Source organism: Anoplolepis gracilipes, chromosome 14 (assembly GCF_047496725.1).
Source record: "Anoplolepis gracilipes chromosome 14, ASM4749672v1, whole genome shotgun sequence".
NCBI lineage: Eukaryota > Metazoa > Arthropoda > Insecta > Hymenoptera > Formicidae > Anoplolepis > Anoplolepis gracilipes.
Window position 1 is genome coordinate 967,491 of NC_132983.1, and position 24,555 is coordinate 992,045.

The window sequence follows — 24,555 nt, forward strand, 5'->3', positions numbered from 1 at the left end:
TTATATGATAATTGCATAATTAAGTAAAACAACAATAGTCCAAAAGCATACATAATTAGCTACTATTACTATATTATCCTTAATTAATTTAATTAATAATATAATATATCCACTTATTAATTTATAAAGTGACAGATACAAATGTAGTTTTAGATGGAAAATTTCTTTCTTACGTTGAATGATATAAAAGATATAAGATATAGATGGTATAAAATATTATATTAAAAATATGTGTTAATTTTTATAAATATAATTTCTAAATTTAATCTATTTTGATAAAAATTTTGGCGTCCAAATTAAATTTATACTTGCCAAATAGCAAAAAATAGAGCAAACTATTTTTGTACAAGCAATAAAATTAGGATTTCAAATATGATTATAATTAAAACTGTTATAATATAGCGATCCGATATAAAAAGGTGTACGATTAAATAATTAAATCGATAATTTCGATTTTTTAGAAATAAACGAAAAATCAATATTTTACGCTTAATGGTTTTTTTAGATTTTATCTTTGTGACGAGAATATAGATAAATCTTTCCATTCGATACGAGGCATATCTGAAAGCGACGAATGAATTAATCGCGATTGCGAGTAATCGCGATCGTAATCGGGAGATGCGATGCAATGTATTGTCTTGCAGTAGAAAGTTTTTATTTCGATGCGATAACGAAGAAACTTCATCGACTATTGAGTATTCTTAATTCTTTGCCAGACTTCATTTTAATCCTCGTTCAAATATTAATGTGAAACGAACGGAAATTAGGTCAGGATTGACTAAGGATTGCAATTAATTTTCTAATTAATAATTGATATATTTGCGTAATAATAATAATTATTAGAATTATTATTAGAATCTCGACGTAAAAAAGTGAACGTGTTTAATATTCCCCTACACGATATATTGCTATTTCAATTTTCAATATTGCGACATATTACAATATTATAAATTTAATATTTTATTGAAGATATTGTAAAATACTACAACTATATTATAATGCAATCACATATTTTTTGTTAGTTTGTTCGTTTACCGCTATATGTGACGTACTATATGTCATCTATTCCATATTCAAGCTTTTTTATGAGAGTATCTAAAGCTTGCAAAAAAACACAACTAATAACATTAAATACGCTTTTCTTAATTTCTGAAACAATCCTAACACAGAGAATTCACATAGTTATTGAACGACTTGTTTAAAAATCGAACAAATAAGTATTATGCAAATAAGAAATATTCCGCAATATTTTGTAAATATTGTATTCACGTTGCAGAAATATCAATGCAATACAATTTGAAATGTATCTTTATTATTACAGAAATATTACACACAATACAATTTGGGAGAGGACATATCTATACTGTGACAAGTTTTCACGAAGATTGCATGCAATATTCCAATCTTGCAAAACAATATTCTCGCAATATTCCATCAATGTATCTCGTGCTGCGTAGGATTGCGACGTGCGATAATATTAAGAATGTTTAAAGCGAGACAAAAGTAATTTTTTTTTTAATCGAAAAAAACTTACGAAATATCACGTCGCGAGAAAATAGAGAGAAGAGAGAGAAGGGAGGATAAAATAATCATGACAGATACGGCAGATGATCTGGCGGAGCGAGATCTCTCGAAATATTACAATGTTCGCGACCTAACATGCGCGGTGACCATTGACAAGAATAATTCTCCATCGAAAAGCTGCACGGGCGAAAATAAGGAAAACCGGAGAGGGGTCGGGGGAGGAGGGAGAGAGAGAGAAATAAAAAACTGCGCACACGCGGAGGGAGAGCGCGAACGTCGGTGTTCCTCAGACAGAGACACACATAGCCCCGAGCTATGTAATTCATTACTAAAGCAATCTCACCCTGGCACCCTCTCTAGCCTCTGCACCCTGCCGGCAGCCCTGCCTCCGCCCCTGACCCATCAGAGCCGCCCGAGAGAGCCCGCACGTTATAATATAAAAAAAGAAGATGAGCGGCGACGGTAGTGGTAGCGAGGGATGGTGGGTGTACAGGACGGGGGAGGCGGCAAAAGGGGTGGCGGGATAGGAGAGCGCCCGATTAGAATAGCGCCCCCTGACAACAAAACAAAATGAAACACAAAGCAGTGTTTTCATAATTAAAAAGATTGCGCGCGCTTCTTTCTTCCTACCGTTCCTATTCATGCCTCTTTTCATTTTTCCTTTCTCTCCCTCTCCCTCTCTCTTTTTCTCTCTCTCTCTCTCTCTCTCTGTTTTCTGTTCTCCAATCTCTCGCTCTCTCTTCTCTTCTCCCGGACAGAGACGAGACGCGAGACGCGAGACCGAGAGACGGAATTCAATAACCCGTATTAATACCGTGTCGTCTTTAGAAACAGGCAGATGTATTAAAATGTTTTAATCAAACTTTTACGCGAGTAATCGAATCTGCGATCACAATGGTCTTCCGGAATCGAGAGCGAGCGAGAATCAAAACGACTCTGGGAGTGCACTTGTCAGATCACATATATATGTTTATGACATTCTTTAAATCTTTATCCTAGAGGACACGATATTTGGGATAAATGTTTTTACTATTTATTTTTTAAAAATTATTTATTATTATTTAATTATTATTTATCTATTTATTTTTTAAATATTATATGAAATTGAATATTTTATATACATTAAGAGAAAAAAATCATTAAAAAGTTTGTCTGGGAACTGTTAAAATATAGATTAAATATTTTATATTGTAATATTTATATTGTAATAAGTAAAGAAAATAAATATTTGTAATAATATTTTGTAAATATTTTTCAAATTCAAAATTTTTGCTGGAATATTTATGATAAATCCTTGTGATTGTTTAATCTAAGATTACAAAAATATTTATGAAAGATTGTGAGACATAAATATATTTACAAAATATTCAAATAATTATTATAAACACATTTCGAATCTATTTAAAAAGTTTTTAAATTATTGTGTGCTATCTGAGCAGCTGGACCGAAAGTGACGCGTTTGTATGGTAACATACAGTCGAAATATATGTCGTCGGGACGATTGGGACAGATATCATTATCGAATTTAGAGCTCCTCATTTTATTTGCGCTAGAGTTCTAATTGAAAAGAAAAGAGAGGGAGAAAAAACAAACAAAAACACAGAAACCCGCAATGTCTCCGCGTTTGCAGTGAATGCGACGAGTATCAAAGGAATGCGCGAGCTCGGGGGAAACGTAAATGCGCGCACCCCGGGGAGACAGGCATCGCACAATGTATCAAATATTGCAACGAGGTTGCATCAATCAAATGATTGCATATTTATCCGCGGACATGCGACTGAGAGGCAAAATATTCGCCGTCGCTAATTTAACGGATATACCCTTCACCGCCAAAAGCGAGGGAAAAACGACTTTATTCAGCCCGCCGAATGGAATATTTGATTTTTTCTTTTTCGAAGAAACATGTTGGGACGAAAGAAAGAAACTAATGCTAATTCTCTCTCTCTCTCTATCTTGTTTTGAACAAACGCGCATGTAACATTCATGCATTCTTTTATGATATAAAAGAATTTTGCAGGATTCGAGAGAGAAAAATATTCTCAGAATTTCTAAAAAATTTTCAGATTTTTAAATAAAAGTTGTGAAACTTTTTCAGATTTTCTGTGCGAAAATTGGTACACTTTTCAGAAAAGAAAATTTGAAAATTTATGAGCACTTTACATTATTTTTCGTATTTTTTCAGATCAGTTATCTGAAAATATCTGATTTTTTTTGAAATTTGAGAAATTCATGATTTATCAGCTTTTATTTTTTTGTCTTTGAATGCATTTCATTTAGCGAAAATCATTTTATCTTTATTTTCTATTGGACATCGGACAAAAGTATAATAACGTGTTAACAGAAGTCAACACATTTCATTTTATCTTTGTTCGATATCCAGTGAAAAATAAAGATAGAATAACGCTTTAATTTGTGTGTCGCTAAATGAAATGCACTCAAAAACAGGATAAAATAAAAAAGCTGATAAATCGTGAATTTTTTAGAAATATTCCGTTAAACCGAAAACATTAAAATTTTTCATACAAGTATTTTAAATAATATGGAGATATTTCATATTGTTATCGTAAATAAATTTTGTAAAAAATATAAATTCAAATATAAATGTAAAATATTCTGAGATTTCTTGTTCTATAATTTTCTAACAAAAAATATTAAAAAACCTAAATAAATCTGATTTTTTAGACTTCTTTATAAATTTAAATTATTTCAGGAAATTTCCTGAAATTATGATAGTTTTTCATCAGGAAAACAATACGTTACAAGTCTTGCCCAGAATAAAAAAAAATGAACTTTGTTTCATTTTTCATAAATTCAATAATTACTTTTTGAATCTAAACATGATCCATACAAAATACACATATAAAAAGTATTTAATTATTTTGAAAAATTAATAGACAATTTCCATCTCAAATTTAATGACTTTTAAATCCAAACATGTAATTTTATAAAATGATTTTGGTTATATTGAGATGAATCTATTAGAACGAAATCTAAGAAAATATCATTTTCTCTGATGAAGAAACTTATATTAGTATTTAAAACTATTTTATCAAAATTTTAATACTTTACATCAATAATATTAATATCAAAATTATAGCAGTGTAATGTTACATTTTAATATAAACATAATATTTAACAAATGTAAATGTACATTTTTTTATATGCGTGTTTTTTCATAGTTTGATCTAATAACTTTAAAAAAGAGAGCAATGTAAATTAAAATAATTCATTACTTTTTAAATAACGGTAACGAGTTATTTTTATAAAGTAATCAATTAGTTCATTAATCAGATTTAAGGTACACAAAAATATTTACTTAGTATATATATATATATCCAATGCAAAAGTCACATACTTTCTTATAAAGAATCAAGTTAGAGTCTGCCCAGGTAGAAGAGACAGTCACAATAATGTCAAAATCCATCAAAATGATTAAAAAATGATCGAAAAGTGAGTTTTTGTAGTCATACATATTCTCGTCATTTTGACGTCATTACTTTAACACTATCGTGATTTTTTGTTCTACTTGGGTGAGCACTGCTCTGACTTTGTCTAAAAAATTAAGTCAAATTAGTTATGAAATATTTAATATATTCATAGCTTATACTTCATAAATTGTGTTTCCATTAAGGGCTTGAAGACAAGATTATTAGAAGACAATAGAGAGTTAGATGCTTTCCTTGCCCGGTTGTGGAAGAAGAAAAGAAAAGAAATGGTCGCTTCATACTCACTTTTTATTCCCTACGTCGTTCCTTCTCGGAGTATTATATGACAGAGAAAGCATCTAACCACGTGTTTCTGTCCTCCAATCTTGTCAGTTGTCACATACGAACGCGTAATGTATTTATATAAATCTATGAATATTTTTCTGATTGATCACGCTAGTTTTTTAAATTCCAAAAAGAAACCTTACAAGGGAATCTCGCAAATTAAAAAATTCTGGTTTTAAACAGATAAATTTAGATAGGTTCAATAGCTACAAAAAAACCGATTCTAAGGGGAGTGAAACTATCCCCCTTATACACATATAAAATAGCTTTTTGCTTTTCTTGATATAATAATTTGAGATATCAAAAAATATTTTATATAAAATTTTCATGGTAAAAATACTTCTATATTTAAGCACACTAATAAAATTTTGAAAAATAATTTTTCAATTTTCAATTTTTTTTTCAACAATAATTATTTAATACTATTAATATTTATTAATTAAATATTTTAAATTTTTATTAATGTGCTTAAATAGAGATTTTTGTCGTAAAACTTTTATACAATAAATCAGAAAGCAAAAAGTGTGTTTGTATAAGAGACATAAAACTTTCGTTTCTAAATTATTTTTCAAGCGATTGAGAGAGCTAAAAGAAGAAGCCGACAAATATGCAGCTAAGAAGAAATTTACAAGAGTTTGTTTCAGTCTCTTGATTTGGGCAAATTTTCCAAAAATATAGAGAAAATTCTCCATATTTGAATTTATACTTACGTTTAAGGTCCACGGTGCCACCACCTGCAGTCCCGATACGTTTTCAAAGTTTTATCCCTGGAGGAAGTCAAAGAAAACCGCCTCTTGCTGAGCGATCGAGCTTATTTCCGCGAGAAAGAAGAAGACGAGAAATAAAAAAAAAAAAAAAAAAAAAAAAAAAAGAAAAAAGAAAACACACACGTTGGTAAAAAGAAAAGGGGTACAAAACGGGGAGAAACGTAAGTAAAGCGCGAACGGAACGCGGGCGAAGAATGACGAAGAAAGAGCAAAAGCGAGGGAAAGGAGACGGACGTAGGGGGCGGAAGACAGCGGGGGTGAAAAGGATAAAATATACGCGGAGAGAAAAGAGGGAGGAGGAGAAGGAGGAGAAGGGTGTGCAGACCGCGATTTAGCGGATTTTCAACGTAGCCGCTCTCTCTGTGCGCGCAAATCTCTCTCTCACCCCCTCGCGGAGGGGGTGTGCGCGATTCTTAACGCGGGGCGGAACCGCCCCCGGAGCCGCGCCGGCCAATGGCGGCGCCATCGCGCTAGCCCTCCAGGGGGGGGCCTCGCGAGAGCCGAAGGGTGGCCTACCCCTCTCGCTACCAAACGCTACCCTCGCTCACCCTCCTGACGACGAGCGCGACGGACTCTCCTCCAGTGCTCACGCCATGTTCGCGCCGGACGAGCGGCTCGTTATCGTCCTTTCGCGGCGATAGTGAGGGATCTCTCTCTCTCGGAGAGGAGCCTTTCTCGGGAGAACAAGTCCTTCTTCGACCTCGTCCTCGATCGCGAGAGCGATCAAGAGCGCGATCGAAGAGATTAAATATAGGGAGGGCACCCCGCGGTCGCGCCCGCCATGGCGGGCCCGTATCTGTCACCCCTTGGACCCCAGGCTGATCTGCTGACCGAGTACATGTTCGGCCGTCGTCGTCAGGTCAGTGTACGTTTCCCTTAATTTCCTATTTTATCGCTGTCGAGATTAAAGTCTTTTTGCTTTCCTTGATATAATAATTTGAGATACCAAAAGATATTTTATATAAAAGTTTCATGGTAAGAATACTTCTATCTAATCACATTAATAAAATTTTGAAAAAATAATCCTTTTCAAAAAATTTATATATAGTAATTAAATATTTTCAAATTTTATTAATGTGCTTAAATAGAGATTCTTGTCATAAAACTTTTATATAAAATACATATCAGAAAGCAAAAAGTGTATTTGTGTAAGAGACATAAATAAGTGGGCTTGAAAGCCAGCCGATTGTCGTCGAAATTAGGAATTTGGTACCCCCCCCTCCCCCTACCAGCACATATGTTCAAAAGATGTTTATAAGAGATTCACAGGATATTAAAATATGTCATAACTTTCTATGGATTTCTTATAAATCATCCTTTGAACATGTGTGCTGTTAGGGCCGTTGATTCCGTGAAATATCCGTTTGTTTTTCGAGTACTCAAAACTGCAATACTTTGTATTTGTTGTGGATTTTCTCAATCATTTTATTTTGGAAATTTTTTTTTATATGACATGAGATTTAGATGAAATATCTACGGATATTAAAATGGGAAAAGTAGAAGACAAAGCTCGCGAAAATAATTCGAACAATTCTGGTAATCGCGTGCGTGAAATTAAATATCTAGCGATAATAAAGTAATGATATTCATAGAACAAAGATGGCTTGGATAAATAAAATAAATATATTTATGATTTTATAACAAATAAATATTCCACGGAAAAAAGTCAATGTCTAATCAAATATAAATATATACAGGGTGTCCGGTAATTGGTGAAAAACCTGTTAGATTAATAGCAGATTCTTGAGATCATTTGAAGTCGATTTTTCCTCAGCGAAAATATCGAGAGACGTCATTATTTTTTGCAAGCTTCCAATTTTTATCATTATATATCTGTGTAATTAAACCTTAAATTAAAATTTTACTGCAGTAAACTCTATCTGAAATTAACTGAAGAATGTAGTTTCGGTAATTTTTTAACTTCAAAAAGTTTGGTTTGCGAAAAGCGCCTTTTTTTCAATCGCTTATAATTCGGAAATTATTGATACCTCGACATTTTCGCCGAGGAAAAATCGTCTCCGAATGATCTCAAGAATCTGCCATTAGCAGTTTTGACCAATTACCGGACACCCTGTATATAGTTATATGTAAAATATATTAACTTGTTTTTTTTTTGTATAATCTCCGTTCGTATGTGTGTGTACAGGAGAAATAATATAAGAAGAATAATTGAAAAATATCAAGAAATGTAATTTTTACGTCTTTTTTTTTAAAAAAATTAAAGTAAAATTTTTGTAGAAGTAAAAAAAAATTACTCTTTTGAAAAATAATTTCAATATCGTTTTTTAGAAAATTTTAAAGAAATGAGAAAAAAATTACCCATTTATATCATATACTTTGTATCACAAATTTGTATATGATACAAATAAGTAATTTTTTCCTACTTCTTCAAATTTTTCTAAAAAAAACGACATAAAAATTATTTTTCTAATTATTTCTCAATTCTTCTTATTTACATATAGAATAAGAATTGATATATATATATATATATATATTTTAGAAAAGAATTAGAAAATATAATTAAAACAATAATTTTTGCGTGGTTTTAAAAAATTTTGAAAAAATGAAATACATATTTATACATATTAATATTTTTTGCAACAAATATGTTATAAACGTTATAATATCAATTATGACATCGATGATTAGCGTGTTATCACACGCTGCGTGATTAAAAATCGTTAATACATATTTCAACAAAATATTATATGTAAAAATGGCGACATATTTCTTAAACTTAAAATCTTGTAATTTTTTTCAAGCAGAGACGTAATCGGACAACGTTTACACCTCAACAGCTTCAGGAATTGGAATCTCTCTTCCAGAAAACTCATTATCCCGACGTTTTCCTTAGAGAGGAAGTCGCACTTCGAATATCGCTGTCGGAAGCACGTGTTCAGGTGACTTCACCTTGCGATTACTTCGTTGATTTTAATCTTATAATTATAATTAGTTCTTCTATCTATATAATAATGCTCTTTCATTTTTTTTCGAGTTTATTCAGCAATATAATTAATATATAAGTGCAATTAAAAATGCCTAATTAATTAATAAATTGAAGGATTATTTAAAAAAACGTGAAGTAGAAAAGTAAAAATTCGCAAATGTAAATATAGTGAAAAATTTGAATTTTAATTCAAAAAATATTGATATAAAATATAAAGATGATTTTCAAATTTGTAGAACATTTTTTTTTTTAGAAGAAGCGATTTATAAATCAATCGAAAATTTTAATTCATGTCATTTACAATAAATTTAATCTATGTCATTTGCAATGAATTTAGACATTTTAATTTTAGTAGCTTGATAGAAAGAGGCAAACAACTTTTTTATTTGAGAAACTATCCGAGATAAAAGCTAATGCTCGCTTTTGCCGTCCCATACACGTACACACATACACACAGGCATCCAAAGGGTTAAGAAAACTTACAAATTCACCTCAAAATCTGCGAAATACAAGCTTCCAACAGATTACTTCATTCCCTAAAACCGTTCATTAATTAAAGCTCAAATAAACTGCTTCGCGGAAAACACGCGCGGTTTATTTTCGCTTTCCGAATCCGCTAAACTTTGATTAATGGTCGCAATTTATTTCGGTGCATCTAGTTTTCCTCCATTGACCGCTGATATTTACATATACAATATTAGGAAAATGCAATATATTTATAATAAAATATCAAACGTAAATACGTACAGTGTCGAATATACATATTTTTTGATTTAATTACAGACAAAATTAGAAATGTATAAATGATTCTTGTTCTATAAATTTTTTTATTACTTTACAATTTTTTTTTTAATTTTTCGTCTGATTATTTGTACTCATATATCTCAAAATGTCAAAACGATATTGTTACGTAACACATCTCGAAACTTTTTGTATTTTTTAAAAAAAAAGTGAGCCTGTTTTTATTTTTAAAAAATAATAATAATAATTCCAATAATAATAATCTGATTATATAACAAATGGATCATGTTTAATTGATTTAAATGTTCGAAAGGAAAAGCAGTTTTTTTCTGGCTATTTTTATTTAAAAATATATTCCGCTGTAATTTGATTATACAACAAGCGGATGGTATTGTTTAATAGACAATTAAAGTCATTATTAAATAATTAAATTTTACGATACTACAACAACACTTCGTTTCTATTAAAGTCCCGAATATTTAATTAATTAGTGACATTTGATCAATATAATACGATACGAAATTTTTTCGATCAATTAATTTTTGGTTCCCCGTACAATAACAGAAATCAAAACGGACGGCTCTCGATGATCGTCGTCAAGTCAGCTGCGCAGATGTTTCGATTCATTAATTGATATCAGGATACGAACAAAACTCGTCGATCCGCGATCGTATCACAAAGGCCGCGTGTACATCTGGCTGGTAGGATAGCGGCTATTACGCGCGGAAACTATTGTGCGAAAACGATTAGGCGAACGTTGATGAAATGACCGGGCAAATCTGCGTGAAAGGAGAGAGAGAGAGACAGAGAGAGAGAGAGACTGACTCGGAAGTTCATCAAGTAAATTCGATTAATGCTTTCGAATCACGTCAGCCGCGAATCTCGTCGGAGTGCGTAAAGGGTCAACTGTACGGGATCTTTAGTAAATTGGCGGTGGTTTTGCAGCGTAGAATCCCTGCGACGGATTAAATCGATATGCGAGGGTAATTTTGTCCCGTGCAGACTACATTAACATTATTTTTCAACAGATATTTTATAAATGAATTCTTACTTTTGTTTTTAATAAATTATACAAGAGCGCGTTCTTTTATTAATTGAAATCATTTAAAAACCGCATTTCCCTTGCAAAATAATTCATTCTTGTTCTTGAATTTCTTATTTGGATCAAATATATTAAATAATAATCTATATAATGTAATATATAATATTATATTAAATTATATTTTTTCATTTAATATTAAGTAATAATCTATTATATAATATAATATTATATTATTATATTTAATATTAAATTATATTAGAATATTATATTAATAATAAAATAAGTAATAATAATTGTATAAAATAATTAAATGATATCCAAATCAAATATTATTTTCAAAAATAATATTATTAGAATATTCGAATTAAGATTAAATGAAAAATACATAATGTATCGATAATATATGCATTCAGAATTGTAGAGTATCATATCTCAAGTGGAACAGAAAGTCACGATATCAAAGTAACGTCAAATAACGTCAAACTGACGAGAATATGACTACAAAAATTCACTTTTCTATCATTTTTTTGTCATTTTGACATTATTGTGACTTTCTCTTTTACCTGGGATCGCTGTTCATTTCAAAGGGGGGTGAATGGGGGGGGGGGACGACGATCAACGTCAGACGAGTGGTTACTCCGCAGGTATGGTTTCAAAACAGACGGGCAAAGTGGAGGAAGCAAGCTCGGTTACAATTGCTGCAGGACGCGTGGAGAATGCGATGCTTGGGTTTAGGGAGCGCGACACCCTTGTTACTTGGCCGACCACCCCCGGTGAGTCCCAGCGGTCTCACCACCGAAAGGACCAGCACCACCACCACCACCACCACCGACGCCTCCTCCTCCACTTCGCCGTCGTCCTCGTCGGCTCTCACGGGCTCGCCGACCGCGAGCGATAAGCTCGTCGGCGAGACCGGTGGTTCCGTGTCGATCTGCAGGGACTTCAGGATCCTACCCCCACCGCCACCCGGGTAAGCGTTTCGAAAATTGAAAAAAAAATATATACTATTTTTTATATGTATAAAATGATTAATTTATAATACGCACTTGTAATTTGAGGAGGAATTATTATTATACATATGGATCAGCTTCGTCAAAAGTTGTATTAATTATTTGAAGATTCATGAATTTGACATAATGCACAAAGCCTGTCCCAGACACAGCACACAATATTTATAAAATATTTACGAAATATTTATAATAATTATTTGAATATTTTATATATAATAATAAATATTTTTCAAAATATTTTAAATAGTTTTATAATCTTAAATTTAACAAATTATAAAAATTTGTCCTAAATATCTCAGCGAATATTTGAGAAATTTTTACAAAATATTACTGCAAATATTTATTTTTCTATCATAAATCTTATATAAAATATTTAATCTATATTTTAATAATATATATTGAATACAGGTTTTATGATTTAAAAAAAATGTATACAAAATATTTATATAATATTTCAAAAAAATCAATAGTAAAAATGAATATTTATCATAAATATTGTATGCTATTTGAATTTAAAATATAAAATTAATTCCTAAGTTAAAATAAAAGGTTTGCCCTATAGAATGTAATTTAATCTCAAAATCGTAAATATTATCTTATCTGTATCAAACTAACTTTTTACAGTGACACAAAAATTCATAATAATAAAAATTCTACCATGCAAATTTTTACTTTAACTTACAAATTAATTAATATAAAAATAATTATTATAATAATTAATATAAAATTAATTATTAATTTTATATTTTAAAAGACTAAATAAAGTGCTTTGTAATCAAATTCATTACTCTCGAAATGTATTAGATTTATTAATTTTGACGTAACTAATTCGTCCCCAGTTCCTTAATTCTTAATAATTGCGTGAGGCAAGTTTGATTCCCCTGAGAGCGATTAATGACATCATAAACTCCATCTCGGATTATTAGGGATACTTAGATTATTAGATCAATCAATGAAATACTTCGAGTAAATCATTTGATTGATTAATCAGGCCCAAGAATCTTGTGCTTTAAAGTCAAAATAACGTCAAACAGGATATACTTCATATTATATTATTAATGTATTATTTATATTAAAATCAGATTCATATTTCTAGTCGAACATATGTGTTTATGGTACCTAAATGGGCTTCCAAAGATCAAACTGCTTCACTCTAAAATGATATATGATTGCAAAAATAACTGTTAACAGTTCCTTTCTCCTGCAAAAAAGAGAGACTGGATTGAAAATATTGATGTTTATCCTTTCATTTTTCATTTAAAAAACGTTCTATTTAAATGAAACGTTTTATAATTTCATCTTTCACCTGGATAAATTCAAAACAGAGCCATCTTCATCTTACACATTTATATCTTCATTATCTTATCTTCGTCTGGACGACTTCGAGATTACGTAAGCAGACTAACACTAGCTGTTTCGCAGATACTCGATACCTTGCGACAAATCGCCCGATAGGATCAAGTGCCGATGCACGAGTCCCGTGGAACACATCGACATCCTGGCGACGAGGGAACGGCCGCAGGAGGCCGAGATGGATCTCACCCTCAAGGGCCATCATCACGCGTCCTCCAGGCAGGTCGCCACCCTGTTTCATCATCATCATTCGGCGACTGGTCCTCAGCAAGACATGGACGAGCCTTTGGACGTCACTCTGAACAGCAGCAAGAACAACTGAGAGCGGGCAGATTAATCGAACGATCGGCGAAGACTTTTAATCCTTTGAAATCCTTTAATCCCCCTCCTTCCCCCAACCCCCGAGTGTATATTATGGTGTGTATTATATTTGACGTACATTTTGGAAAGCGCTGATCTTCATCGGTTTCCAAAGGTGAGATGAAAAGAGTGAAGACATATTAAAATATTAAGATTTCTTCTTTTTCATCATTTCTTCCAAGAGTGAAGATATATTAAAATATTAAGATTTCTTCTTTTTTATCATTTCTTTATTTTTTTTATCCGGTTTTCTGGAATTTCTTTCTATTCTTCAGTGTGATTGTAACTTAATTTTAATGTTATTCTAATACGTGTAATAAATTCACGCAATTAAGAATTATAGAAATATAGCATTTTTGAGTGTAGCAAACTTGATCGCTCTGAGTGCGATTAATGACGTCATAAACTTCGTCTTGAGTTATCAGGGGATTAATCAATAAAATACTTGGAGTAAGTGTTTGATTAATTAATCAGAGCAAAGAATCTTGTGCTTTAAAGTCAAAATAGCGTAAAAAAAGGGATGTACTTTATATTATTTATATATTAATTATTGTATTATTTACATTAATCAGATTCAAAACCAATTTTTGGTCAAACATATGTTCATGATAAATTGAATTTAATCGCTTTCAAAGCAATCAAATCTCTTTTCTCAAAAACAAAATTAATCAAATAATCAACAAATTTCTAGATTAGGTATATCAATATCTAAGATCGAGCTAAAGAAAAAAAATATCGAATGATTGAATTGGAAAGAAAATTGATCTGATCGCAACATATTATGATACTCTTTATCGTTATATATAGGGTGTCTGTGCATTTCTCTGATGAAATTTTCTCGTAACTTCAACCAATTGCAAAATATTTGCTTGGACGTGTACGGACAAATCCTCTGTATATGTATATATATATATATTTTTTTTTTATTGTTATAGACTTATTATTTGTATTATATTGAGCGAGTGTAATTTATAGGGACGTATGGTTGTAACATTAGAATGTGCAGTGATTAGAGATCGCCATGTGATCGAGAATGAATAGTATTTTTAAAACAATATTTTATAACAATAATTAGACGCTAAATATCTTTCAAGATATCCAATCTGACAGTATTTGTAATTGAAAATTTTCATGTAAAAAAAGTAATGGGAATACGTTAATTTTTTTCATTATTACAATTCTGAAGTTTTATATATAAATCTGTTATTTGACAATTATAACATTCTTATTACTATTTATTAATATAATATATATATTATTGTAGAAAAAAGTTAGTGTAATTTCTTGTACAAAGTTTAATATGTATTTCTTATATCAAAGGGAACTGAAAGGCTTAAAACTTAACTAAAAATGATAAAATAATCTTTTATCCGGCTACAGTTTCATAGATTGTGTAACTGTACTCGAATAAATTATAATAAGTGAAAAAATTAAATTTGACACTTTACAATATGCATCGTCATTTTTTGCGCGTGCACGCAATTTTTATCTGTAAAAATTTTCAAGGGTGAGACGAGCGAAATGCTGAAACGCATTTCTGTATATTAATAAAATAGTTCTGTCGATAACGATTAATCGAGGGAATAGCTCTCTATTAATTGTGTCAGAGAACGGATTTTTTTTTAGACTATACGATGTAAAATATCAAAGCATAAACAGTTTGTACAGTCGGGTGCGTTAATGGTGTCCGGTTGCACTTATATATCCAATTTTCCTATAATAAATATAAGAAGGGTGTCTTTTCATTTTTGCAGAATTAATATTATTAATTATATGCTTCAATTATTTCCGGCTCGCAAAAAGCAAATAGAGTTGTATTCTTATGAAAATACAATCGTATATCGATCCATCGTTATATAACGTACTCAATTTTTTGCACATATGATTATAAATATTATTTATTCAAATCAATTTAAAATGCATTCGCACAGCTTTCAATTCATGTATGTGTGATACAGTGACTGAGAGAGGGAAAATAATTTTCTTTTACAGGATTTCTTCTCTTTTAGTTGTTATACTAGTAGTTTTTCATAAGGAAACGCGAAATGTTAACACTGTATATATAGATTTAACGTAAATATATAAAATTATAATTTATATATAAATAAATGAATAAATAAAAATATAACGCAACAAACTCAAATATTTAGAATATATATTTGTTTTAGAAATAAATATTAATCGCTAAATATATGTTTTCTATTTGTTCTATATCTTTCCTATTAATTTATCAAAATTATAATTGCGTTTAAAATAAAAATATTTTAAGTTATATCTTGGATTGAATATCTAAAATATCGAAAATAATGAACAGAAGAAATTAAATGAAGAATACAGTTCGTCATTTGCTTAGATTTTTCTTTAAGATAACCATTTCTAAACTTATCAAAATTTTTTATCTTTGATATGCTTAAATAATAAATTTCTTTTTCAGTATCTTATCTAAATAAATAATTTTACATACGATCCAATTATTTCTTATTTCTCTCTACATATAGATTATTATAATATATAGTAACATTTAAATATGCAATTAATTTTTTAAAGAAACTAAATAAAAGTAATCAATAATTATGTTAGAATGTAAAAAATTATGTAATTGTAACAAATTTGTTGTGAAATATTATAATGGAAAATATGTTGTCTACTTGTTTAGTTATAGTAGAATTTACTGAATGAAAAATGAAGTGAACAATTGTAATTACTCTCTACTACTATTTCTCATTCAAGTTCTATAATTAAGTCAAAAAATTCTAATTATGTATGAAAGGTATATCATAAATAACAAGACCTTTGTAAAATAATTTTGTATTTAATTCAGAATGTTATTACTTTTTCTCAGCTTTTTTCGTGCTCTTCTTCACTGCAGCGCCAGTTTTAGTCTTTTTGGTTTTCTTTTTTAATCTGTAAAACGCGTCCGTTCGCAATTTATTTCTGATCTGTCTTGCTTTACGCAGCTTGAAACGATCGAAATCGCACAGTGCCGCACGCTGAAACAAAGATTTCTTCATTTAATATGGGATATGCCAGTCTATTTTATTATCAAAATTGTAACTATGTCGTCAGAACTAACAAAATCATCAGTCAAGTCAGGCGGCAATTCCTATCAATAGTATTGGTTCATCATGCTTTAATTTACACATTTAAATTATTTTGTAGAACTCTAATATGAGATAAAAAACCTGCTTAATTATTCTTCTTTTTTAAAAGGTATAAAGTTATATAAGAACAGCATTTTTAAAATTAAATATAAATGTAATAATTATTATTTAACATTTATTAATTGGTGATAAAATTGACGAATTTTTAAAAATTACCTTCTTCTTAGCTTCAACTTTTCTGGCCCACATTGTCTGTTTCCAGAGTTCATTGATATTAGCCGCCTCCCATACTTTACGCACGACACGAGTGGATCCAGTAAATGGGAAACGTAAACGGAATTTCGTTAAATGAAGCTCATTAAGTCTCATCTCACAACGAGGTACAGCTGTCGATGGGCCATCCACCAGAACCTAAAAAGAAATAAAAAATTAAGTACTGAATTCTAATAAAACTATTATAAAATTGCAATATTTGTATCATCAGAAATAAATTGGCATCACTAAGATCAGTCGGCATTTCCTATCATATTACTGGTTCATCATTTAAGTATAAATTAATTTTTGTAGATCACAATGCTGTCTTAAACTTTTTAAAAAAATCTATAATAATTTATATATATTCCTTGACATCTGTAGGTGTAAAATGATCATGTAGAAAAGTTACCAATAAATTTTAAATATTTCCTAAATTGATTAAAGCCTTCAAGATATTCTATTGTTAAAATTTTAATAGAATCGAATAATTTTATATTATAGTTCTTCATTCTGAAAAACTTAAACACAAATTTAATGAAGAGGAATATCATTCTTACCCGATTCTGATCGATAATGTCAACAATGGTGACCAGTTTGCCCTGGTAAGGTCCATCGCTCACATAGGCCACACGGCCTGACTGCACAAATCTTTGAAACGGCTATTAATAAAAGAGAACATTATATTAGTATTAGTAATGGCTCATATAATCTATATGAATCTTAAACTTTATAGATAAGTTCTAGTATAAAATTAAAATTTTTACAACGTAAGCATTAATTATAAAAGAAAATATATAAAAAAATTCGATATATATATATATATATATAAACTAGGAAAAAAAATCTCATTGAAGAGATATATATTGACAATTTTTAATCTGATTTAAAAAATAAAAAAATTAAGAACTTGCTGTAAAACATTTTCCAAGCTGTATAAAATACAAATATTTATTTCGCATATAATAAACGACGAATATGATAAATCGCGTACATATGCATCTAGAATTTCGGAGGACACGCCACATGTGATTAATAAGCTCGTGTGACGAGAGGTTAAGTTTCGCGATAATCTTTCGCGAGATTCTTGCGTCGTTCGAGAATAACAAATATGATCGAGCGAGAGAAACAAAGAGCGTGAATAAAGCGATTCGTGTACTCGTTCATTATTAATATTATATGATGATAATATCGCCGAATTCTAACGAGCTGTACACTTACCATGATTTTCCGGAAACGAAAGAACCATGCAAGAGAAAAGCGGATAAACCACTGTCACCAACTGTCAAATTCTAGCGAGCAATAATCTCTAATTTGGACTCATAGGGATTTTTTTCGACACAATCTAAAGGTGCCTTTACATGCTGACGCTTGACGCTCATTTTTGGCGTCAAAACAGGTCACGTGATCAAAATTGACGAATTGGTATTTTTATTTTTGGTCACGTGATGTCTTTTGACGCTGAAAATGAGCGTCGAGCGTCAGCGTGAAAAGGCACCTTAATAGCGTTTTCGATTGAACGCCCGGATTATTTTACTATGAATTCGAGTCTTTTATTGGCAGAGACGATGCAATGACGTGATTATTCGCTGCCGGAGAGATTAGATCTGCTGATCAGATTTATAATCTAGTGACTTTACATTTTACATACAGAGCTTCCATTCTATTAGTAGTATATGTTCTGTGGTTGAACGCGATTATGAAATTGTATTGCGCAAGCGCGGCCGCGCAATGCGGTTTGTAAATAATCAGCTGTTCTGTTCTGGCTGGTTATGAAATAAGTACTTCATGGCCTGTGTTCTTTGACGGGAATTTACTATGCAATAATGACAGTAGTAATTTATAATTAGAGATACAAGATTTCGTTTTTTGGAATTTAGACACAATTACAAAAATATGAATTTGACAGCTGTCAAAATTTTCGGAGATTCGAGAGTTGCAAGATACGCGCTCGACAAACAGGCGCGCGTGTTATTGTTTAGTAATGCAAATATGCAAGCAAGATATAAAAGTAAAAAAACCGTATTCAAGGCTATTGAAATGAATAAATATAAACAAACGGAAGAAACTATTGGAGTATATGGTTATTGCTTGTTGGCAAGTAATATTACACACGTATTTATTACACATACATAATTTGTTAGACAATTTTACGCATGTATAGAATTCATGTTTGTGAAATGTGTATAAAAATTTACAAAATAAATATTATAATATTAACTTATTAATATGATATAAATCTGTGCGAAGAGAAATATTAAAATTTCGAAAGTTTGACATAAAATTTATTGGATAATTTTTTTGTACTTAATAAATAAATATAAATTACATATAAGATTGTAATATATTAATCTTATAAATATAATAAAGATAAAAAAGAGTGAAATTTATAATATTGTTTAATTAAAAAACTCTCTCTTTGATATTTTATTGGTAATTTTTAATTTTCATATTTTTGAATCTTTATGCAGAGTGTACCTATTGCTACTTTTGCACTTGGCACATGGCAGATTAAGAGATGGCGATGGAAACTGGATTTAATAGAAAACTTAAAGCATCGTATTTCTGCAAAACCAATGGATTTTCCATCTGAGTAAGAGTACGTTTTATATTGTAAGTTTGTTAACTGCAGGCATTTTATAAGAGTATATTTTTTCCAGTTTAGATGAACTGAAAAATAAGGAATATTATTGTGTGAAGATGAAGGGAAAGTTTTTGTACGAAAAAGAATTTTTGATGGGGCCTAGAAGTCTCATTCTAGATGGAGAGGCTATCAGTGAAAAAGGTGGCGGAATAATTTCTCGCAAGTCGAGCACAGGATATTATGTGATTACACCTTTTAAACTGGAAGATCGGGAGTAATTGCGCTTTGCTTATATTATTAATTGAAAAATCTTTTTAATCTAGACTATTGAATTAATTAATTATTATTTTAGTTTGACTATCATGGTAAATCGTGGATGGATACCTAAAAGTGATCGTACATCATTTAAAGAAGATAGGATTACAGATTCTATGGAAATCGTCGGTGTTATTAGACAAACTGAAAAACGACCTCCATTTGTACCTGACAATGCTCCTGCAAGAGGAGTATGGCATTACAGGTATAAAGATAGCAATATAATATTTATCTAATTTATATGTGTAACAAAATTGGAGAAATTTTTGGTGATTGTAGGAAATAATATTTTCTCTAGTGAAACATTAAATATTTTTATTTTATTTATTCCAGGGATTTAAATGCAATGGCAAAGATAACAGAAGCAGAACCTGTGTATATAGAACTATTGTCTGAATATAGCGCACCAAAAGGTCCGATTGGTGGTCAAACAAGAGTAACTTTAAGAAATGAACATTTAAGTTATATAATCACTTGGTATGGGTTGTGTGCCAGCACAAGCTACATGTGGTTTCGACATTTTGTGCAAAAATTACCTCTTCTATAGTTTTCTCGCATTTCTTAGAGATAAAAAGAGAGAAGGATTTATCTAAAACACATGTAAAATGAGAGAGGGAGAGAAAGAGAAAGTATATAAAATATGTATGTATATATATTATCTTTTAATTTAGCTACTTTTTTAAATTGCCATCTTATATCTTCTACGTAAAATTTTTTTATATTTTTATCCGAAAAGAAGAAGATAAAGCAATGTTGTCTTTGCAATTATAAATTTGTGCGAAACAAACGGGATCAAAACTGAGAAACATAATTCACAGAATTCTTTAGGTTATTTTGTAAACATAATAATTGTAAGTTATTATATTAGAGCAGATATTTTAATCAATTTTTTTTTATATCTCGTTTTTATATCTGATGGGGAATATACAATTTGTATACATTAATGATAGTAATGATAATAATAATTGTTTTAAAAAGCAAGAGTTAAGCGGGATTAGGATTGTCGGGCTGTAATAAAAATAATAAAATATTTCTCTCGTTAATAATATGATAATGTTCTCTTAAATTTTATATTAATTAATTTCGTTATCATTCGCATATTTTTTAAAATCTTGTTTATAACAATTACAAATAGACAATTTACATATTTTGTTCTTAATACTTTAATTAAATTAAACATATCTAACTACCTTTATATTTAGAACTATTTGGTGTAAAAATCTAAATCATCGTGTTTCACAAATTATTTTTTTTTTAATAAAATTTTTAAATGATCTTTTATTTTACTGATATTTCATTGAATCGTGAAAAGCTTTTGCTAGAAAGTCACCATAACATTTTTATTATTTATATTCATTCCATTATTAATTATATTCATTACGTTTTTATTTATATTATATTTTTCATTTTATGATTGTAAAGCAGGATATACTTTATTGTCGCGATGGGATGCTCTTAAATGGATTCAAATTCATCGATAAAAATATCGCATTTGTTCATAAGGCTTAGCAAAAAAGACATATATATTATTTATGTGCGAGATGTTTCGGGAAAAAAGGTGTGAAAAATTCTAATTTCAAAGATATTAGTTTTTTTTTTCAGCGAAAAATCCACCCGAGAGTAATCTTACATTCCTTACAATTGAATTTAATCTTTCTCTAATATTAGGTCTTTATTATATCGATCAGTTAATAATGAAGTAAAATATTTGACATTTAATTATAAAGAATTAAAGAGAAGAGATATTCGTAATCTTTTTATATATATATTTTTTAAATCTATCTTAATTAAAAACTGGAGGAATGAAATAACATGTCAACAAAATGAAGAAATAGACTGTTATCATAGTAGTTCGATAACTGGAGGAGTTTTTTAATTCATAAATTTTATTTAATAAATTTCGAGAAATGTGGAAAGATAAAATTTCTTTATTCAACAATTATTCTATATATAATATATACGCTTATAATTCTCTAAAATTTAATTATCAATCAATGTCTCCGATAAAATTCTCGCTTTGGCAACAAAATCAACACACCTTTCTTCGAAGACACCGCATGTACACCTTATTCTTCCTCTCGCCATAAACACTTATGAAATATATTGAAATAATAAATTTTTTTAAACTATTTCAATTGCGCTAATTATCTAGATATCTGGCTAAGTATCATAGTATACTGCTCGTGCGACGTCCTCGCAATTTGACGAGTACGTCGAAGAAGGCAAGCTGTGAATCGGTCGAACGTCACACCCTTATCACCATCGATTCCACCCTTATCGCACACATCCTTATATAAATTTCTATATATTTTCGCAATTATACTAATATATTATCGATTGTGATTTTCATCTGACAGCCCGAAAATTCTCGGAAACTACTCCTTCTCGATCCTAAGTTTTCATCTTCATTCACATTTGAAGGTATTGTTGTTCTCTCGAATGTGATTATGATTACTACCCTTGTGGTATAAAAACGCGTGTCTTATCAGTATTGGGTCCGATGCTACTATCTTTCGGCTCTCGTTATGATTTAGATGCGCTCTAATAATATACATACCTAATGAACGATTTTTAGTTGGATACTTGAAACGAAACTGAAAACAAACAGGTCAGTGTGTTTCTCCACGTGGTCTTTATATGTCAGATAAGTGAAGCTGACATTGTGACGGTTTGATTTTCAACGTTGTTCAGTTTGCTTACTGGACACGATTCTCACATCGATGAACGAAATAACTCGGAATCAGTTTAATAATTCCGCTTTCGGGCCGTATTCGTAGTCAAGACTTAAGCCGAGCTTAGGAACGAGCGTGAAGACTTATCTAAAGGAGCTTTTCGCAGATTATGTTTGCTTGCTCCCTGTCATCCATTTATTTGGACATATAAGCTACTTGCTGTATGCTTTTTAAATATTTTTGAACACCTTTTTTATACTTTTAAAATACTTATTATAGTAATTACAGTTATATATATATTTCAAGTTACATATAAAAACATAATATAAGCATCTTGATGAGATATTCATCATATATTATGTCAAATAGAATAATGTACGTATATATGATTGTTTTGAGCATCTCTCGTTAGTTTAATTATTTATATAAAGAATTGTATGTATATATATATATATATATATATATATATATATATATATATATATATATATAATGTGTGTGTGTATATGTGTGTACGTGTTTTTTTATTACAGAATTTATATGCAGACTCTTTAAAGTGCACTAGTGCACACACAAGTACAATCAAAACTCTCTTATCTAAAAACAGAAGCTATAATAAATAACACCGTTTATGCTTACATTATAAAAAGGTTAAATCTTACAAAACATGTTATAAAAAATAAAATAATTAATATCAAAACGTTACGATCAAACCTTCCTGTAATTATTAAAAAGTGAACTTTTTCTTCTCGTTTATACAATTGATTGCATGCTCTAATAATTTCATGCACGCGAACAACGAGAAGGTGAACTCAGCGAATAGTATGTCTCACGAGTTTCTCTCGTATTTATTTACTTGTTCTTACATTACTTTTGAATAACGTGTAAAAGAAACAGAGACAGTTGATTTTATAAATTTCTTCTATTTTTTTCTTATATTACTTTTGAATAATGTGTAAGAGAAACAGGGACAGTTGATTTTATAAATTTCTTCTATTTTTTTCTGACAAATATAAATTTATTTCATATTGTCTTGTGCCGTCTAAAATGGCAATTATAAAAAGCCTGTTAAAAACGCTCCTGTGAGGAAATAATTTTATCACAATAAGAGCAACTTGTGTGCTTCGTATTTACAGTTACAAGCTCGTCTTAACATTACTTAACATTTATATCCCGGCTATGAATACGGTCGAATTACATGGACAATGTGAATAAATTGACCACTGATTTAACGCGATTTACTCTCTAGACAATAATATCCTATTCATAACATAAACAATAAAAGAGAACCGAGAATTACTAAAACGTTTTAATTAATCCCATAATATTGATCGATGTAATCTTGCCTTGGATTGTCGGCAACAAAAATCTTGTTTCCTGAAGTTGATAAGTATTTTGAGCGACACTTGAATGCTGGATCCGAAGAGCTCGAGTTTCGCTACCTTTTTGCCAGCAGATAAAGTTCAATATTGATTACCCTTCCAAGGATAACAATAAGAATAGGATCCTAAGTTCTACGAATAATAATTGTACGCTCCAGGTGTGTGTGTATGCGGGTGTGTGCGTGTCGGTCCGGTGTGATCTCTCACACAGGCTTGCAGGCTCTATTATTCATTCAGCACGCAGGTGCGGACCAGGGCGTTGGTGACGGAATAGGGATCGCAGTTGCTGCTGGGCCTCCTATCCTCCAGATATCCCTTTTTGTCCTCGGCGACCCCGCGGGGGATGCGAATGCTGACGTTACGATTGGCTACTCCGGCGCTGAAGTCGTGGATGTTGCTGGTCTCACATTTTCCGGTCAATCTGCGCTCGTTGTCCTTTCCTCCGCGCGGGTCGTACGCCTGGATGTGTCTGAGGTGTTGCTTGCTGAGCTTGTCGATCGCCTTCTCGATCTCGGCGATGCCGTTTTCCCCTCGCATTGCCTTCGTCGAGAAGTTAGTGTGAGCACCGGCACCGTTCCAGGAACCGTCCACCGGTTTAGGATCCAAAGTGACAATCACGCCATACTCCTCGGCAACGCCGTGTAAAATGAATCGAGCGATCCACAGGTCATCCCCGGCAGTAATGCCCGAGCACGGTCCAATCTGCATCCATAATAAAAAAAATATTCTTAAGCT

At 30.8% G+C, this 24,555-nt stretch overlaps 4 protein-coding genes across 6 annotated transcripts in view; 2 read left to right on the forward strand and 2 right to left on the reverse strand.

Annotated features, from left to right (window-relative positions):
- Positions 1-6,656: 6,656 nt before the first annotated feature.
- On the forward strand, positions 6,657-14,026 carry LOC140673294 (uncharacterized). Its single transcript, XM_072906179.1, is given in 6 exon segments — positions 6,657-6,926; positions 8,827-8,961; positions 11,436-11,570; positions 11,572-11,637; positions 11,640-11,761; positions 13,224-14,026. Coding segments are annotated over 6 exon segments (795 nt in total). The 5' UTR covers positions 6,657-6,842; the 3' UTR covers positions 13,477-14,026.
- Positions 14,027-16,306: 2,280 nt separating this feature from the next.
- On the reverse strand, positions 16,307-18,204 carry Rpl14 (ribosomal protein L14). Its single transcript, XM_072905861.1, has 4 exons — positions 18,089-18,204; positions 17,428-17,529; positions 16,832-17,026; positions 16,307-16,504 (listed from the first exon to the last, which is right to left on the reverse strand). The coding sequence occupies exons 1-4, from the start codon at positions 18,089-18,091 to the stop codon at positions 16,343-16,345; spliced, it is 462 nt and encodes a 153-aa protein (XP_072761962.1). The 5' UTR covers positions 18,092-18,204; the 3' UTR covers positions 16,307-16,342.
- A 396-nt stretch (positions 18,205-18,600) lies between these two features.
- Positions 18,601-21,895, forward strand: Surf1 (surfeit locus protein 1). Of its 2 annotated transcripts, none has more exons than XM_072905315.1 (5): positions 18,601-18,964; positions 19,339-19,460; positions 19,528-19,725; positions 19,804-19,971; positions 20,100-21,895. In XM_072905315.1, the coding sequence occupies exons 1-5, from the start codon at positions 18,764-18,766 to the stop codon at positions 20,311-20,313; spliced, it is 903 nt and encodes a 300-aa protein (XP_072761416.1). In that variant the 5' UTR covers positions 18,601-18,763; the 3' UTR covers positions 20,314-21,895. The 2 variants fall into 2 exon arrangements, with proteins under 2 accessions (XP_072761416.1, XP_072761417.1); XM_072905316.1 differs by having other exon boundaries at positions 18,803-18,968.
- Gs2 (glutamine synthetase 2) overlaps positions 21,675-24,555 on the reverse strand; it is a 33,803-nt gene continuing 30,922 nt past the window's right edge. For both annotated transcript variants that reach the window (XM_072905313.1, XM_072905314.1), the window contains exon 4: positions 21,675-24,522. In XM_072905313.1, the coding sequence (XP_072761414.1) occupies positions 24,046-24,522 (477 nt within the window). In that variant the 3' untranslated portion in view covers positions 21,675-24,045. The remainder of the gene's footprint in view (positions 24,523-24,555) is intronic.

What these genes read in the sequence shown, in the direction of transcription:
- Rpl14 (XM_072905861.1), bottom strand. An exon ending in ACATTATCGATCAGAATCGG is followed by an intron (nt 17,027 to 17,427) that starts GTAAGAATGATA and finishes ATTTCTTTTTAG; the next exon opens with GTTCTGGTGGATGGCCCATC. An exon ending in AAGTTGAAGCTAAGAAGAAG is followed by an intron (nt 16,505 to 16,831) that starts GTAATTTTTAAA and finishes TCTTTGTTTCAG; the next exon opens with CGTGCGGCACTGTGCGATTT.
- Surf1 (XM_072905315.1), top strand. Translation starts at nt 18,764, where the DNA reads ATGAATTTGACAGCTGTCAAAATTTTCGGAGATTCGAGAGTTGCAAGA. An exon ending in CCAATGGATTTTCCATCTGA is followed by an intron (nt 19,461 to 19,527) that starts GTAAGAGTACGT and finishes TATTTTTTCCAG; the next exon opens with TTTAGATGAACTGAAAAATA. An exon ending in TTTAAACTGGAAGATCGGGA is followed by an intron (nt 19,726 to 19,803) that starts GTAATTGCGCTT and finishes TTATTATTTTAG; the next exon opens with TTTGACTATCATGGTAAATC.